The sequence below is a fragment of the Cyprinus carpio genome, unplaced genomic scaffold, assembly GCF_018340385.1.
Source record: "Cyprinus carpio isolate SPL01 unplaced genomic scaffold, ASM1834038v1 S000006714, whole genome shotgun sequence".
NCBI lineage: Eukaryota > Metazoa > Chordata > Actinopteri > Cypriniformes > Cyprinidae > Cyprinus > Cyprinus carpio.
The window spans coordinates 1,178,358-1,197,765 of record NW_024879320.1 but is presented as its reverse complement, the minus strand read 5'-3'; the positions used below and the strand labels follow the sequence as shown (position 1 = coordinate 1,197,765).

At 43.3% G+C, this 19,408-nt stretch overlaps 1 protein-coding gene and 1 long non-coding RNA gene across 3 annotated transcripts in view; both read left to right on the top strand.

The window, feature by feature from the left end:
* The first annotated feature begins 255 nt into the window (after positions 1–255).
* On the top strand, positions 256–3,672 carry sox4b (SRY-box transcription factor 4b). Its single transcript, XM_042755516.1, has one exon. The coding sequence runs from the start codon at positions 1,936–1,938 to the stop codon at positions 3,061–3,063; it is 1,128 nt and encodes a 375-aa protein (XP_042611450.1). The 5' UTR covers positions 256–1,935; the 3' UTR covers positions 3,064–3,672.
* Positions 3,673–11,780: 8,108 nt separating this feature from the next.
* The window catches only part of LOC122144540, an 84,541-nt gene continuing 76,913 nt past the window's right edge, over positions 11,781–19,408 (top strand). Inside the window, exons 1-2 of one of the 2 annotated variants that reach the window (XR_006159749.1) lie at positions 11,781–12,177; positions 13,720–13,892. This is a non-coding gene — a long non-coding RNA (uncharacterized LOC122144540). The remainder of the gene's footprint in view (positions 12,178–13,719; positions 13,893–19,408) is intronic. The other variant, XR_006159748.1, reaches the window with a different exon arrangement.

Genomic DNA, 19,408 nt, shown 5'->3' with positions numbered 1-19,408 from the left:
GTATTCTTATCATTATTTACACACGTCCATCATTACTTATAGATGTGCTTTATTACATTTTAATCAAAGACAATGTTTTGAAAAGCAGCACAGAACCGAAAAATAAATAATTCACACCAAAAAAAAAATAACAAAACCCATAGAAATACATATAACGGTTATATTTTATTTTATTTAAAGGTTCGTTAGAGATAAACAGTCATGTTTTATTTCTAAACTAAGCAATAAGCGTGATGTAATTCTGTCATGTATGAAAGAAACGTGTTTTAGCGTGCTGGTTTCCTGCGATCTGATATGTGTCGTATCGTTTCATGGCTCCTGAGAGGGTTTGAACAATTAATATTCTACTCATGACCCATGAACACAAACGCAGTGAAGCCTTCACTTGCATTATTTTGCTGATTTACAGCCAAGTGAGGAGCGTGACATTATTCCAAGGACCTCACGCCTGAGCTTGTGTTTTTGGGTAAACAACAACAAGGATGTAAGGCCAACCGTTCTGTCGGATGGTCGTTATGTAATTCTTAGACAAATATACATTCTGTTGCATTAACAGCAACGAGCTGCGTCCCCTGGCTCCACTCTGCCATCTAGCGTCACTGCAGTCCAGTGTTTCCTCGGCGGGGGGTTCGGTGGGCTCTTGTCGGTCCCGGTTAGAACATGCACGGGCTCTATGAACCACTGCTGACATAGATGCAAACTTGTTCCAGCGCGTTCAGCGCCTTAAGATCTCTCAGAATCTAGAGAGTGCTGCTTAGCCTTGACTTATTAGAAAACGAACACTGCTGCCGTTGCCTCTTCTGTTTGGGGTTCGGGGCGTGCGCTCTTTGACGAAGGACCGCCCGGCTGCTCAGAGGCTCCGCCCTCTTCCGAATCAGCCACAACATTAACGCGCACAGACTGCAGACTGAACTCACTCACTCCTGCCACTGCACACCCAACACAGCCCTGAGCCTGAGAAATGAGCGATAGCTTGATGGCAGATATTGATTATTATAGCCTACACAGAAAGTCAGTTTAAAGCTATCAATTATTCATGGGCAGTATTCTTTCATTAATATTGATGTATTGGCTATTTCATGTTGTTTTGTTTCTTTAAATAAGTGCTTGTCAGTCTGATATGAACATATCCAGATTTGTTCTCTAACTCCAAGCAGAATGCGTTTTTATTTCTAAGGATTAAAAGATCACCCCTCCCTTGTCTACATGCAAAAATAAAATAAAATAAAAAATACACATCAGCGTGTACCTTTAAAACTAAGTTTGTCGCTTACACTGGAATGAGGTCAGACCCAAAGCTCCTCATTGCACGCGCTGATTATTATTAGATTCCTTTTTGCGCCAATGAAAATAGAGTGGGCGTGTCTTTGGCGCGGGGAAGGGTAGAGACAGCAGCTGATTGGCCGGCCGCCGTCGCTATTATACCATTGGAAACGGATAAAGCCGCATGAGGCAGAATAGAAGTCTGTTGAAACTTACAGACTGCTTTTAAGAGACTAACACTTGTGCTAGCATCACATCCTGGTTTTCCCGCATGGTTTGAAGGGGAAGGATATGCAGGAGTCGTCAGATATCTTCCGAAACTCGAACAGAGCTTTGCTGCGTCGCAGCGCACACACTAACACTGAGCCCTCGCATAGCTGCGCTCATAATCAAACTTTCAACTGCTCCTCGACTGTTACAACATTATTACTGGATGCAAGGACACTGTGGAAATCGGACACTGTATCCGCTCCGTGAACTGTATTGTAAAGCCACGAAACAGAACCTTTAGACACGCCAAGCCACCGCACTGAGCACGACTGAAAGCGCGTGTGTGGCGCACCAGCTCTCCTCAGGACTATTATCAGACTGAGTTTTCTTTAGCGACACGTTTGACTTGAGAGTGCACATAGGCTCTTTCTCTCACACACTCACACAGAGACTGGTGTAGCAATGGTCCAGAAAACAAACAGCACGGAGAATCCCGATGCGCTGTTTGCTGGGGACTCGTCCGACTCCGGCGCGCTGGATCTGGATATGGCTTCTTCCCCCACCTCCGGCTCCACGGAGTCCGGCGCGGACAAGCTTGACCCCGGCTGGTGCAAAACCCCCAGCGGTCACATCAAGAGACCAATGAACGCGTTCATGGTGTGGTCGCAAATCGAGAGGCGCAAGATCATGGAGCAGTCGCCGGATATGCACAACGCGGAAATCTCCAAGAGACTCGGCAAGCGCTGGAAGCTCCTGAAAGACAGCGACAAGATTCCCTTCATCCGAGAGGCGGAGCGGCTGCGGCTCAAGCACATGGCAGACTACCCCGACTACAAGTACCGGCCGAGAAAAAAGGTGAAGTCGAGCAGCCCCAAACCGAGCGAGAAGGGAGAGAAGATCAGCAGCGGCAGCTCCAGCTCGAAACCAGCCTCAAAGAAGAGCGTGAGCCCCAGATCCACGAGCAAGCCGCACAGAATAGTTCTGGGCAGCGCGAAGGCAGCGTTTCCCGAGCAGGGACCCGCGGATCACCACTCTCTCTACAAATCCAAGTCAGCGTCGGCTTCCAAGCAGATTCCTGACAAGAAGGCAAAGCGGGTTTACATTTTCGGAAGCAGCAGCGGCATAACCCCGTCCTCGGCAGCCGTGCCCGCCAGCCCGACCCTGAGCAGCTCCGCCGAGTTCAGCGAGCTGCAGAGTCTGTACGAGGACGGCGCGAGCAGCGGCAAGGAGGGCGCCGATTCCCCCAGCAGCGCGTCCTCGGACCGCCACCGGTACACCACCATGCGGGCGACTTCTCCCACTCCATCCGCGTCACACTCCTCCTCTTCGTCGCAGTTCTCCTCTTCCTCCGACGAGGAGCTCGACGACGACATGCCGGACATTAACCCGAGCCCAGGCTTTGACAGCATGTCCATGGGCAGCATCGGCTCGTCGGTGCTGGACAGAGACTTCGACATGCACTTCGAGTCCGGGGCTTCTCATTTCGAGTTCCCCGACTACTGCACGCCCGAGGTGAGCGAGATGATTTCAGGGGACTGGCTGGAGTCCACCATCTCTAACTTGGTGTTCACAGCTCACGTGCTGAATTAGGGGAAATGCGTCTGAGGAAGAACACTGAGCAGAAGGGATAACAGACAAGTGTGTTTGTTTGTAAAATACGCCACCGTGTGAAGCTCTCGCCTGGCAACGCGCTGATAAACAAAGCTACGATGCTCCGGTGAAACGCTGACAGGATGGAAAAGTAAAGGCGCCCGTGAAACATTTAATCGCGAGAGGGCCGAAGTCATTTCCCCGTGCTCGGCGCGAGACTAGAGGAAGAATCTCACGAGGAGTGCTTGAGAAAACGCGTTCTGAACTGGAAAACTGTGATTGATTTGCACGTACACGAGGGCGGGCTTTGGTCGTCTGTTTAATCATTTTTACTTCAAAAGAGACGTTTATGAACTGTAACCATTCGCCTTGTGGACTTGATTGTTTAAAGAGGTACTGAAATGTAGGCTGATTTTCAGCGCGGCGGATTTATTAACAAGGTGGGTTGACAAAAGGCAGGCCGTTTTTACATAAAGAAAAAGGGGAAAAAGAACGCATGTTATGTGTCCTCTCTTGTGTTGAGATTTCTGTAAGACTGTCGAACAGTTCAACTAGCGTTAGGATCATTTAAATGGATAGATGGCGCTATGTTTGATTTCCTACTCGCAGGAGAAAAATTCACCAGCTGTTTTCATTCTTACCTTCAGGATTCAAACACAAACTCAGATCTGTGCTGAACTTTATATACTACTCTCTACAATCCAGGACCAAAACGCTCAAGTTCCCGAAGCTGTTGATAAAAACTGTTAATTTCGTCATGGCTCTTTATTATTCTGTGTTCTTCAGATGCCATTTTTATATGGATGTATTTATATACTGGCCAAACAGTTCGTCTTATTTTTATGTTCCTGTAAGAACCCCCGCATCTGTCTGTCTGTCTCCTTCTCCGAAGAAGGGCTAAAGTTTTAACCTTTGTTTTTATATTTAAATGTAGACTTTTGACACTTAAAGAGAGGAAACGTTTGATTATTTTCTCAGTGTATTTTTGTACAAATATATATAAATGGGGGGTGTCGATCGGTGTTTTGGATTTTCTAATTTGAAGAGCCAGGTGGGTCGGTGTCTGAATCGACCTCTTGTCTCATGTTTACAGTCTCGATCTGCAGGCGTCTTAAAGACACACACACACACACACACACACACACACGCACGCACACAACCCAGTTCAAGCCAACATGTGCTTCGTTTTTACATTTTCTCTGAGCGTGCCGAATTAAACCGATTGTAGCTTTAAAACGAGCGATTTTCTTGGCGTTTTATATCTTGAGAAACCACTGGATGGAAAATCGTTACGCATATTCAAATGGTTCATTTGAGTTGCGCGACGATTATGTACTGCGTTCCTCATTGTATTTGAATATTTAATCTTTTCTACTTGTCGGATAAGTATAGATAATTGTTTTAGTATCTTAAGGCATGGTGCATAGATTTGTATTTCCGATTCAGGTTTATAGCTGTTGTGTAACAAAACAAAACAAACAAAAGGCATAAAAAAATAAAACAAGGGAAAAGCATCTTTGTACAGCTGTATCATAGGCAAAACGATTGTGTGTTTATGTTGTTGCGTTTTATCTTGACAGGCACCTTTATACACCCTTGCTTAGCCTACTTAATTTCAAGATGCTTGTTAAGGATTTTTATATAGGCTATACAGTTGAAATATATTAACTTTATTTTCATCCATTCTGTGCAATATGTTGTGTAGAAATCATGTTTTGTCTAATCATGCCATAACACATGCCAGCTTATCGTGTCAAGTCACTGCCTGTCAGATTGTTCATATGCTCCTGTACAGAACTTTTTCATAAAGGAAATAAACTCAGCTGGAACTGAACTCTAAACACTGCGCCGTTGACTCGCTTTCTCATTTGCATAAGTGGGCGTGTCCCCCTGTGCTCCAGTTGAACCGTCTGCCTTGTCTGTTTGGACTTGCAAAGCACATATTACTTGCCTCAATGAATTTTTTTTGTTTTGTTTTTTACACACGTAACAGCAGCTGCGCGTTGCTTACTGTATGTGACCATTTATATCTGAGCAGGTTTAAGTGTCTGCGGGTCAATGTACAAAATGCCTCATGGTGACAGTAACTTATTGTGCGTGTGCCAGGTCACTCTTTGATTATGAATGCACACAGGCGCATCTCTCCAGAGCGTGCTGAAAGGTGATCCATGTGGCCTGATGCACTCAGTGACTGGCTGTCTGGCAGACTCTCCTCCCCTTCCCCAGACAGTCTGGGCTCTCAGAGAGGGGGATGGGCTGCTATCGGCCCACCAGAGACAACCGAATTCATGATATTTCTTCTGTATCGCCATAAAACTCCACCCACACACACAGAATGTGACTACATTTAAAAATGCATACAAGCAAATCATGTTGCACTGGTAATGCATGCATTCCAAAGAAGCTTTGCTGTTGTTGCATGCCCAATAGAATATTCTGTATTGTACAGTCTGTACACATTGCTCTCGCCGGTGGTGTGGGAGTTTCCAGGGCGGCCGATGAACAGCTCAGCAGGGCTCTTTGGCCAGATCTGTTCTCCAGAGGGAGGGGTGTCAGGCAAGAAGTGGAGAGAAACCTGTCTGTGTCTGAGGACTGCAGTGAAAGAAAGCTCAGATATTATATTGTAAGTACCCTCACTACAGTTTCGCGTGGGTGCAGTCATTGTCTTGTAGGCAGCACATTACATTACTGTTTCCTCCCTAAAAAAAAAAAAAAAAAAAAAAAAATAAAAAAAAATAAAAAAGGTTTATCTTTCATGATACACTTCTGGCAGCAACTTGAGTGTAAAAGAAGACAAGCACCAGTTTCTCCATTTTCACTGCCTTACACAATCACAGCCACACGTTTATAGTATCTTTCATGATGTGTAGCCAAACACTGGCCTAAAATATCAGTGTAAGCAGTCCTGCACTAAAGTGAGAACAGATTTGATTCCTTTTACTGATCATGTTGTTGCTTCTGCAAATTGAAGGTAAAATGTACCGTACAGATATTAATGCAGAAACAGTTTTCTGGATTTTTTTGTTTCAGTCAATGTAAAGTGATCATTAATCAGGAAAATATAAATTTTATAGTATTGTCAACAACTGGCCTAATTATACTATTGTATTGAACTTGAATTTTTATACTTTATCTTTGAAAATGAATAAGATTGATTTTGTATGTCCAGCTGTCAATATTATTTTATTTTTATATACATTTTGCTTTTTTTGTATACATTTTAGTACTTAATGTGTATATTGTAATAATTCAAATTAATTAAATGAAGGTTGAGGAAATTCCTTTGAACTCAAGCACAGTTTGTCACTGTGGTGTAGTGTGATGATGCTGGTGTGTGCTGATCCTGCACATCTGAGGTGTAAACACAGCCTATTAAGGTTTTGTCAGGACAACCATGAAGAGCTGATGAACAGGCCTGATGACGAATTTGAAAGGGCGTTTTCTAACGTTTCACCCACAGCGTGTGTCCTGTGAGGCTCATGCACACTGTAAAAGTGCACAAATAATGTTTTGAAAAATTAGTTTTATTAATTTCTGCTATTGGTGGAATAAAATGTAAAGATGCATGTGAATTAGTGATTCAGATGTTTCATTGTGTTCAAATGGTGTAAGCCAGTATATTTTCTCCTTGGTTATAAAAAAAAAAATGCCTCAGTCACATTTATCTTTGAGTTTCAAATATTGTAGTTATCACTCAGTAACTAAGAATTACATAGTATCAAAGGTCAGTTTGCTAGAAATTGAATGATCAGTGTTTCCTAGAAATGCATTTTGCTGTCACTGTTGCACAGCATTGTCCATACTACTATTAGTTTGACTCTGGTGTCATTGCAAGAGATAATGAGTATCTGAAGGCTCTAGCATTTACTGTAGACATATGGTAAGTAATGTAAATGCTAATTTGAGACTGTCATGTCTTATCTTCTTTTTATGTTTACTGCAGTATTAAATATTAACATCATAAAATATTTTACATTTTGAAATTGCATAAATCTGTCACTGTTTCATTTCATTGCATTCAATGACAAAATACAAAAACAGGGCAGCATCTGGAACTAAATTATGGTAGACATTTTTTTAAGAATGACATTTATGTTCAGGAGCCCTTATTTTTTTATTTTATTTTTTTTATTTATTTTTATTTTTTTATTTTTAGAGAGAGATACTCATTACTGAAAATATTTAGGAAATTTGTTGCACTTTCATAAACGAGTTACTTAAATATCTTAATCAAATCTCACGTCAACTGAACCCAAACAAACCATAGTTCTGAGCAGAATGAACTACTAATATTAAGTAGAGGTTTTTACACTTTTATATTTTGCTTAAATACCTCATTAAATATAAACATCATTAAATATACATGATATTATCAATTAAGCTTAGTAGTTTCTCAGGGTTGAGCTGACTGAATTTTTATGGCACCTGCATGTGAATTAATATGCTTTACTAAAAATTTATTGTTTTATTTAGTCAGAATTTGCTCAGCAGCTGCATGCTTACCTCTTAAAACTCTGAAACACATGTGACTCAAATAAATTTTAAGCATGATCTGCTGTGATGTTTAGTGTATGAATGAATTCCGTTCATCACACAGGTGTCCTACAGGTGTGCTTTATCACGTTCAACTAACTATAGTTTTGGAGGTTTCTGTGCAATAATGATTTGACCATAGAATGACGTTAAAGGGGTCATATGATGCAATTTAAATTTTTCCTTTGTCTTTGGAGTGTTACAAGCTCTTGGTGAATAAAGAAGATCTGTAAAGTTGCAAAGACTAAAGTCTCAAATCCAAAGAGATATTCTTTATAAAAGTTAACACTCATCCACACCCCCCGAAATGGCTCATTCTAACACTCCCCCACATCTCTATGTCAGTATGTGGGAAGATTTGCATAACTCCACCCAGGTGTTCATGCAAAGAAAGAAGGCTTAACTTTTGTTCTCGTTGTAGTATTGTTGTTCCCACAGCCGCCATGTCGTATAGATGCTGTGTATTTCATTGTGAAAGCGAAACTACTTTGTTTGGCCTTCCAAAAGAGGACGATATCCGCTTCCTAATGCCTCTGCTCACTCAAGCCGGCCTCTGCTCACTCTAGACCACCCGCCTCTGCTCACTCAAGCTGGCCTCTGCTCACTCAAGCCGGCCTCTGCTCACTCTAGACCACGGCTCACTCTAGACCGCGGCTCACTCTAGACCACGGCTCACTCTAGACCACGGCTCACTCTAGAGCACAGCTCATTCTAGACCATGGCTCACTGTAGACCGCGGCTCACTGTAGACCACGGCTCACTCTAGACCACGGCTCACTCTAGACCGCAGCTCACTCTAGACCTCTGGCCTCTACTCACTCAAGCTGGCCACGGCTCACTCTAGACCTCTGGGCTCTGCTCACTCTAGACCACGGCTCACTCTAGACCACGGCTCACTCTAGACCGCGGCTCACTCTAGACCGTGGCTCACTCTAGACCGTGGCTCACTCTACGCCGCGGCTCACTCTAGACCATGGCTCACTCTAGACCACGGCTCACTCTAGGCCTCAGCTCACTCTAGACCACGGCTCACTCTAGACCACGGCTCACTCTAGACCAGGGCTCACTCTAGACCACGGCTCACTCTAGGCCGCGGCTCAGTCTAGACAGGGCTCACTCTAGACCACGGCTCACTCTAGGCCGCGGCTCACTCTAGACCACGGCTCACTCTAGGCCACGGCTCACTCTAGGCCACGGCTCACTCTAGACCACGGCTCACTCTAGGCCACGGCTCACTCTAGGCCACGGCTCACTCTAGACCACGGCTCACTCTAGACCATGGCTCACTCTAGGCCGCGGCTCACTCTAGACCAGGGCTCACTCTAGACCACGGCTCACTCTAGGCCACGGCTCACTCTAGGCCACGGCTCACTCTAGACCACGGCTCATTCTAGACCACGGCTCACTCTAGACCGCGGCTCACTCTAGACCATGGCTCACTCTAGACCGCAGCACACTCTAGACCACTGCACACTCTAGGCCGCGGCTCACTCTAGACCGCGGCTCACTTTAGACCGCGGCACACTCTAGACCGCGGCTCAATCTAGACCGCGGCACACTCTAGACCGCGCCACACTCTAGTCCGCGGCTCAATCTAGACCGTGGCTCACTCTAGACCACTGCACACTCTAGGCCGCGGCTCACTCTAGACCATGGCTCACTCTAGACCACGGCTCACTCTAGGCCGCGGCTCACTCTAGACCAGGGCTCACTCTAGACCACGGCTCACTCTAGACCACGGCTCACTCAGCGCTGCGGCTCACTCTAGACCACGGCTCACTCTAGACCACGGCTCACTCTAGGCCGCGGCTCACTCTAGACCAGGGCTCACTCTAGACCACGGCTCACTCTAGGCCGCGGCTCACTCTAGACCACGGCTCACTCTAGGCCGCGGCTCACTCTAGACCAGGGCTCACTCTAGACCACGGCTCACTCTAGACCACGGCTCACTCTAGGCCACGGCTCACTCTAGGCCACGGCTCACTCTAGGCCGCGGCTCACTCTAGACCACGGCTCACTCTAGACCACGGCTCACTCTAGACCACGGCTCACTCTAGGCCGTGGCTCACTCTAGACCGTGGCTCACTCTAGACCACGGCTCAATCTAGACCGCGGCACACTCTACACCGCGGCTCACTCTAGACCGCAGCACACTCTAGACCACGGCTCACTCTAGAACACGGCTCACTCTAGACCACAGCTCACTCTAGGCCACGGCTCACTCTAGGCCACGGCTCACTCTAGACCACGGCTCACTCTAGACCGCGGCTCACTCTAGACCGCGGCTCACTCTAGACCATGGCTCACTCTAGACCACGGCTCACTCTAGACCACGGCTCACTCTAGACCGCAGCTCACTCTAGACCTCTGGCCTCTACTCACTCAAGCTGGCCACGGCTCACTCTAGACCTCTGGGCTCTGCTCACTCAAGTCTACACCGCATCACACTATACATCTGGCCTCTGCTCACTCAAGCTGGCCACGGCTCACTCTAGACATCTGGCCTCTGCTCACTCAAGCTGGCCATGGCTCACTCTAGACCTCCGGCCTCTGCTCACTCAAGCTGGCCATGGCTCACTCTAGACCTCCGGCCTCTGCTCACTCAAGCTGGCCGCGGCTCACTCTAGACCTCTAGCCTCTGCTCACTCAAGCTGGCTGCAGCTCACTCTAGACCTCTGGCCTCTACTCACTCAAGCTGGCCACGGCTCACTCTAGACCTCTGGCCTCTGCTCACTCTAGACCACAGCACACTCTAGACCGCAGCTCACTCTAGACCACGGCTCACTCTAGACCGCAGCACACTCTAGACCGCAGCTCACTCTAGACCACTGCTCACTCTAGACCACAGCTCACTCTAGACCGCGGCTCATTCTAGGCCAGGGCTCACTCTAGACCGTGGCTCACTCTAGACCACGGCTCACTCTAGGCCACGGCTCACTCTAGGCCGCGGCTCACTCTAGACCACGGCTCACTCTAGGCCACGGCTCACTCTAGGCCACGGCTCACTCTAGACCACGGCTCACTCTAGACCGCGGCTCACTCTAGACCACGGCTCACTCTAGACCGCGGCTCACTCTAGGCCGCGGCTCACTCTAGGCCGCGGCTCACTCTAGACCACGGCTCACTCTAGGCCACGGCTCACTCTAGACCACGGCTCACTCTAGGCCGCGGCTCACTCTAGACCGCGGCTCACTCTAGACCGCGGCTCACTCTAGACCGCGGCTCACTCTAGACCGTGGTGTGTGACACTGTTTCTTTGAGAAAGCGAAACCACTTTGTTTTTGCCTTCCAAAAGAAAACACGACTAGAAATCATGTTTATATCATGTTTATAATGGCAGGACAAGGCTTCACAATATGTTAAGAGGTGTAACATTTCCGCCTCACGCTTGAGACGGGGCATAGTGGAGAAACAATAATGTACAGTATATGGAAAATAATGTTTTTTTTTTAACCTTAAACCACACATATTTCATTACACCAAATACACAAAATAATGTTCTTTTTAGCAGCATCATATGACCCCTTTAAACCAAAAGTCCGCTTAATTACACTAAGTGTGACTTTTTCACTGCAGCTTAATTTTATCATTATTTGAACTTCTCGGTACAGTCATGCTTAGGGTGAATTCAGGCAAACTGAGAGAAAAAAAAAATAACAATATAATAAAATAAAATAATAATAATAATGATGATAATAAAATAAATAAATAAATCTTGCATGTCGGTGTCCCTAGAAGTCGTTTAAACAATGCACAAGTTTTATTTAGGCTACTTGTTTTATTTATGTCCAATACGATCCTATATAGCAGAACTGAGCGGCGCGCTGTTGCTATGGTAACATACTCAGGCCATTTAACTTACTCTGACTTATCCTGAATTTATATTCAGGAAAATAAATCTAACATTTTGTTTCGACTTGGAAATTATGATAGCTAAGAAATAATTATCTTATAGCCGAAATTTAAGTGCATTACAATACATGCTACTTATATAGCTACAACTCAATGGACTGCGATGATTTACATAAATTTACCTATTTACTACAAATATTTTAATGTAGTCATTTTTGAGGGGCCACGACCAATCCGTAGACTGCGTATTTTATTGTACCTAATTCGTACGATTTCTGGGAGGGGCGAGTTTAGAGGCGGGGTTAGGGTTGGTCCTTCGTACGAATTCCTACGAATTTTTTTCACAATTTTATTTTTTATTTTTTCACGATTTTTCACAAATCGTACGAATTCTTACGAGTGTAGTTGCACGAATTCGTACGAATTAGCCACCTAGTATCACATGCACGAATTGCCGTGAGATCGTGTTGGAAGGAGCGTGTTTGTACCTTGGAGAGCAAAAGAATCCTCATAATTGACTGATTTCTGAGTAACTACAGTAAGTTGCTCTCTTTGTTGTCATTTAGTTGTATGTAGAGGGCGGGACTCGAACTGAAATGAACAAGGCGCGGCCAAGAACCCCCTTCCTTCACACGTGTAGACAAAGGGACCCATCAACACAACCCAAACATGCAGGGAAAAGTTTTCCCGTGCGCGCGACTTCACGCCAGGACCTCGCGAAACGCCCAGGTGAGTTATAAGCATGCGCTCATTAAGCTTGTTTCGCGCTCAAATCTGTTTCGTCTGTGGATTTTATCTTGAAAAGTTCTCCAAGAGTTGGTGCGTCAGCTCGCAAAGTTGAACACAAAGCCGGAGGAGCGTTCCTTTGTTCAGCGGGGCGCTTTGAAGGGCGACTCCAGATGCTCAAACTATAGATGAAGGTGAAATATGAAGAAAGTGTGGATGGAAAAAAACGAGAGGATGTATTTCGGAGAAACAAAAAAGCTGGAGACTTATTTTCCACTTTTGGCTCATGTGGGACTGAGGATGACGCAGGAAGACAAAGCTGTCAAAAGTTGATTGGCGAAGGAAGTTGACCGAAAATTACGCACACAAAGTATTTCACAATTAATATTAAACGAAAGACGAGTTTGTTTCAGGAGAAGCTCCAGGCATTGATCTCTTTAATCTTCTGGATGATGTAGTAGTTAATCGCGAGGCTGATATCTCCAATTATCTGAGCATGAATACACACTGATTGATTCCGCATACTTGTGCGTTTAATGCCTTCTTATTAAATCGTTCATTATTAAATGCAATGCATTTTGGTGTCATTTTCGATCATTTGTGAGCGCGAGGTGGATGCATAATGTTCAGATTGTGAAAGAGCAACAGGTTCAATGAGCAGTCGCTCTCGGTCCTTTGTTACAGAACTTAGAAAGACACGATGGAGTTTCTTTGTTCCGAGGCTTCCAAACACAGAATATAACACAGATCATCTCTTGAATTCCTCAAATATCTGATATGGCAGTTTTTTTCTCTCTCTTTTTTTTTTAAAGTATACTAAAAAAAAGGGGAAAAAAAGGAAAAAATAATTGCAATAAATTACCATAGGAAACGATAGCTAGCATCACTTCTGACCGAAATATTTACTTTTAATGTTACTTTTACACCAGGATATGTTCAAATGAATTAGACATTTAAAGACTACTGCCGTGTAAGTATTTCTGCAGTGATCTTTTGCATTTCTATTTCAAATTTTATGTTCTTGTTCTTCTAAATTAAGCGCTAATTCTTCATACATGTGTGTGTGTGTATATGTGTATATATGTATATATAGAGAGTGTGTGTGTGTAGCTGTAGCTCTGGAGACCCAAAATTAGTTTACTTTTGTCAAAGATGTCAAGTGGATTTTTTTTTTTTTTTTGTATTGCTCTCCATCTTTTGCTTCTACAGTCAAGTGCATTCGAGAGATGTGCACATGTGAATAATTTATAATGTACTTAAAAATAACCCAATTATATATCCAAAGTTGGAGCTATTAAGGCTTTAGTAAAAAAATATATATTTTGTATTTATTTATTTATTATTATTATTATTATTATTATCATTTATATATATATATATATACATTAAAGTGTTGATTAAAGTGTTTAATCCCAAAATAATTTTCCAGCTCGAATTATTGTGTGTCTCAAACTGCAAGTGGGCCTGTGTGCTAAGATTTGGAGACTTTGAGACATATATTTATTAAAGAAAATAAATATTTAAAATCGTATGTTTATGTTATAGGCCAGCATGCACGGGACTGTGAGTACTGGATAGCTACTGTTCTAAACGGACGTCCTTTGAAGGAATTATTTCATTATTTTCTGCTGTGGGATTTTACTTTCCTCCGGGATTATTGGACTGTCCATAATGAGAATGATTACTTTCCACTTCTAGACACAATGGAGAAACTGAAGGTAAGTGTCCTACATTTAAAATCCATTTGGTAAACATTGAAAATATGTGTATGTAGTTCATAACATAAGAGCTAGGTATGTAAAGATGTGCATTTGAACGTACACGAGTGAGCAGTGCAGAACGCAGTGATATTTGTTCACATCATACAACAGCGTGATGGGGAGTGACGTGGCCGGATCAGTTCAACCTTTCCTCACAATGATGTCATGCAGCGTGCTATCAGTCAGTCAGCTCTGTCTGAATGTGTTTGTGTAGCGCAGTGGTGTTTTTTCAGCAAGTGTGGAGCTGGACAGCGTCAGGGACTCGGGGCTGAATCTGATGCGCGGGAAACCTTCAGAGCCGCACTGCAGCCATTTCCTTTATCAGATGAGAGTTTGGGCAGAGTAGTGCCATGATCTTCCTCTAACTCCGTACCAGAGGCGAGGAGCGAGGGAGCTCAGACTGCGTCGGAAGCAGCCAAGTATCCCGCCTCGCGGCGTCTCTCTGCTATGATGTCATTAGTCTCTGGTATGATGTCATTGGCAGCCAATCAAACGCGAGCCAATGAGACGCCAGGCGGCCCCGCCCACCGCACGTTCTGTCCACGTTGGAGGTCGCAGCTCTGAAATGAAGTAATGCAGAGAAAAGTAGACTGTGCGACACGAGCAGAGCGTCTCGTGCGTGCTGCAGCTTCGGAGGAGAGAGTCTGAGGATGAAAAGAGGTTCAGAGGATACGATTTTAAGGAAAATACCAGGCTTGTGTCATTGTTTTAATCCACTGGAGACATGAAGTCATGTGCTCAGAGTTTCATTCACTCTCCACATGCAACATATCACGAGTATTTAGAGGAAATGTTGCATTGTAAAGCAGAGATGATTTCTTCTGTTAAACTAGCAGATTGTTTTCTAACCCGTTCCTTTCATCCGCAGTATTGAGTAAGCAGATGGGTGTCAGTCCTGTGGCTCGTACCGTCTGCGGTCCACTCTGTTTTTCTCTCCTTCAGTCTCTTCTGCATATGAATGCACTTTGGAAGAGCTCCAGAATCAGACCAGCATTACCAATTGTCCCGACAGTGTAGCTTGGTTCTCACAGGCAGTGGAGTACAGGCTTGAGTTCTCAGTGTCTGTCGTCCAGAGATAAGTCGACATGCTCTAAATAAACACTACCTTGTGTCCAGAATGCATTATTTCCCTTTTTATTCACAATGGTTAAATGCTCCTATTTGATTGTTTGTTTTTTTTAAAATATTTTATCAGTCATTATTATTATTATTTTTTTATTATTATTATGAAAGTTAAAAATAAATATCTAAAATAAAAATAGTGCAGTCCAGCAAATACACTGTGTATTAACAGGTTTAGTTGAAAAGACTGAAGGTAATCAAGTAATATTTCTACTGATCTGGGGTGCATTTCCCAAAAGCAACTATGATCGCAAGTTCCGTCGTTACCAATAGATTTGAATGGAACGAACTACCATAGTTAGCTAGCGATGCTTTTGGGAAACACTCCCCTGTCTGTTTTTGGGAGTAGTCTCGGTCTAACAGTGATGCGTCCGCTGTGCTGAAGCTGTGGGGCTGTTACTGCCGAGTCCTTATTCAACAGCACAGAAATATTACATGTTTTAGTCTGACAGTTAGTTGGAGGAATATGGGAAAAAAATAGATTTTTTTTTTTTTTTAAATTAAACATATTTTTTATGGGTGGGGTGGGGGTGCATATTAGTACTTTAAGGGTACAGATTATCACTCTGAAGTGCCAATAACAATAATACAATAATTCACAATTTTTGGAAGTTTTTTTTCCCTTTTTCTGACAGTGCATCTGTAGATGGCAGGTCAGACGTGTGTATCTGGACACTCAAGCTGTGCTGGAATATGTAAGAAGACACGGAGTGTGGTGTGTGTTTGTGGTCAGTGGGTTGTGTTGATGGGTCATGTGATGAACTGCAGCTCTGCTTCAGAAACACTGGGCTGCTGAGAGTTTCAGTACAAAGCATTGTGAAATATTGCATCGCTTCTATTTCCAGTGCTGTAATACAAATGAGCACAAACCCGTAAACCACACCGCTGTCATGATGCTGTTACACTGATACTGTTACACTTACAATCCTTCACGTGTCTTTGTCTGAGCTGAAGTCGTTCACAGCGCTCTCGCTGTGCTGAGAGGTCAGGAGTCACATCAGGACAGTTCCCCCAGCGGTCCACCGGCCGGTCACTTCTCACTGTGTGCACATGTAATGCATCAGGACTCTGCAGTCTAGATGTAACACACTTCAGATTAGTCACTTTTCATCAGAATAAAATGATGAGCAGTGTCCCACACCTGCTGACCTCAAAGTGACCAGCCTGAGTGAACCAGAGCTCAGTAAAGGACATCATTCATGAGACTAAAGCAGGGACAGTATCACACAAAAATGATCATCACTTACTCACCCTCACGTTGTTCCAAACCTTTTTGAGTTTCTGTCCTCTGTGGAACATGGAAGAAGATATTTTAAGATTTTTTTTTTTTTTAAGTCAGTGGTACCCAAATGGTGACCAAAATAGTTTGGTTACCAGCATTCTTCAAAATATCTTATTTTTTTGATCTGTTCTATTTGATACAGTTTGGGACATTTTAATTTTTGGGTGAACTGTTGCTTTAAGAGACCTTTTACTAAGCTCCGCCCTTCCTGGTTACTGTTGCTAACTCAGATGGGCTTTACAGAGCATACACTGAAAGGTATTGTTCAGAAAAAAAAATGGGCGTAAAGTGCTAAAAATGGATGAGAATTTATTCCTTTCTGGACTGAAGTGAACTGTGACATTGCAAAGCATTTTTCATCTGTTGTTCTTTAAAGAAGTTACACAGTAACGTGAATCAGAATGGAGTCAAATGCAGTCACTGAAAAGAGAAACGGCTCATTTGAAAGCCTCATTTTAAACTGTGCTTGTCTGAACACACAGACTTCAAAACCTCTCTGAGAAAATGTTGGAAGGCAGCAGTTGTTGAGAAAGGATTGAGTCAGTATCACAGCTTGTCTGTCTGTCTGTCTTCACAAGGTTAACCCCGTCCCTGTGTTATTGTACGGTTGTCGTGGGTCTGTGCGTCCTCAGGAGTGTGGTGTCGGTGTGGTTTGTGATTCAGGAGCGTCTCTCGTCAGCTGTGCTCCTCTGAGCTCCGCGGCCCTCGGCTGTTTGCTGAGGAGACCCTCGGTGTTATAACCGCTGCGTCAGGAGCTCCTCATCATCTCTGAACATCATATCAGTGCCTCCATCAGCCCTTCACATATGAGATCAAACTCAGAGCTGTAATTTAAACTTCACCTAGAGCTATTAGTCTGCCGTGTTGATTTAAAGAAATACGCAAATCTAGCATTCACATGGCGCTTTAATTACAACGTACAAGCATTTTTATCACACGAATACATGAATATATGAATAAATAAACGCTGATGCTGAAGTGGGCGCGGAGTCTAATGAACTACAAACATGTGTTTATCCTAATGTTAGGCATTTGTGTGTATTGAAGTAAATGTATCCTAAACTGAAAACCTAACTCTGCTGAAACACAGAGAAGGTTCATGATGGCCAGACACAAACACACATGAGCACGTGGAGATTCCCTGCGTATCAGCGGATTTAAAACGACTCCTTTCTACGGCAGGAAAACTAGTTTAGTGAATCATAGTTATACAGCCAGTAAATAAGAATTCAGTGTGATTAGTCTGTATAATCCACTAATGACACAGTTAAAAAAAATAATAATAAATGTTGCTATCAGAGAATTTCACAGATTAAGTTTTACAGATTTCACTAAAATTTACAATAAAATCCTGTATTTCATTAACTGACCTAATGTTAATATACCCACCCACTGAAGTAGGAATGTCTGTTTTGTAGCTTTATAACACACTTGCAACCACCAAAAACAGGTGAAGAGAAAGACATAATGAATCACACGCAGCTTTTCCACAAGCTGAGGAGGAAATAACAGAATAATACTATAATAATACTAATACAGAATAATACTAATAAACAGAAGGAGCAAACAAACACTAAACACCATCGTGAAAATAAAATAATGCAATGAGCATGAATTAAACAACATTAGACAGAACATAAAACCCTATTGGACATAACTCATGTGTAAAAAATATATATATATATATATATATATATATATATATATATATATATATATATATATATAGAAGAGACAGTTTATTTAAAGAAAAGAACATCAAATGTGAGCCGTCATACACGGAATTCTACTAAAATATAACTTTTTTTTCACAAACACTAAAAATAAAAATATTAACTATAACAAATCTAATACTACAATAATACTACTATTTTCCACATGTTAGAAAAAGCTGTATTCAGACTACTATAATGTGTCTATTTTCCACATTAGAATAACAGTAATGTGATAAAAACTCTTAAGTAAATACAAATGGAAGTGGAGCAAACAAACTTTAGGAGGAACTCATATGAGAAGCATTTTTATAAAGTTTTTCTGTACTTTGTAGACATATATCTATATTTGTAGAACTCATATTTGTCTACTAACCTGCTGTTCAAGTGTTTAAGTAGAAGCTCACCGGAGTGTGTGGTGTCTGTACTGTATGCAGTGTGTGTTTGAGCGCAGTGCAGTGTGTATTCCCCATGCATGGGCTTTTCAAGTCCAAATGCTCTCATCACATGCACAATTAACTTGAGCCCTGGACGCCGTCGTCATGATCTGCTCGTCAGCCTGAGGCTATCGCGGGGTCAGAGGTCACCGGGACAGTCTATCCCACCAGAGCTTTAAACACATGTGTTGCTCTTTTCAGGTCTGTCTGTCTGTTCTCACATTTGACAAATTAAGGTCATTTCTGTCACGTTAGCTTTCAAGCAGCGTGGTGATGATGATGTTAGTCAGTGCGGTCACACCACTTCACTTACTCCATCAGGTGTGTCCAGAACACAGCACTACCAATTATAGAGCTTCTTTCAGCTTTTGGCCTTTTGTTATTTGAGGCTGCCAAACGGGTTGAACCTGACGTAGATGTCATTTTTGGTTTTGCAGGTCACTTGTCATTCAGATCATCACATTTATCCCAGATTAGGTTCATCTCAAAGGAACCTCGGCTAGCCTCGCAGCAAAACAAAAGCGTTGCCTGAAAACAGTGACATGCATTAGTTACGTTCCTCTGCCTGCTTACATCATGTGCTCTAATCCCGCATGCAATTTAGGAACGCTTAACGATTCAAGAGCTTGTCACAACTAAATAACATATAAATAATTTATCAAGAAAAAAAAAAAGAAAAAAAAAAAAACAAACCTGCCAGAGGAATGGGGTTTGTTGGCAGCATTTCAGCTGTGCTTGACACATTAAATCTAGATCTCCAGCTGGGGCTTGAGCTGCACAAGGACTGCAGGTTTGTCATTAGGCCAAATGAGCCATGGACTTCACAGCCCAAACCACGCCAAAACTGTGTGTTAACACACTTGATGCAGTGCCACAGACGGTCTGATCCAGCTAGTGCTGACTAAATCAGGTGTTTTTAAA

Excerpts from the sequence above, each read along its gene's own strand:
- sox4b (XM_042755516.1), top strand. The coding sequence starts at position 1,936 with ATGGTCCAGAAAACAAACAGCACGGAGAATCCCGATGCGCTGTTTGCT.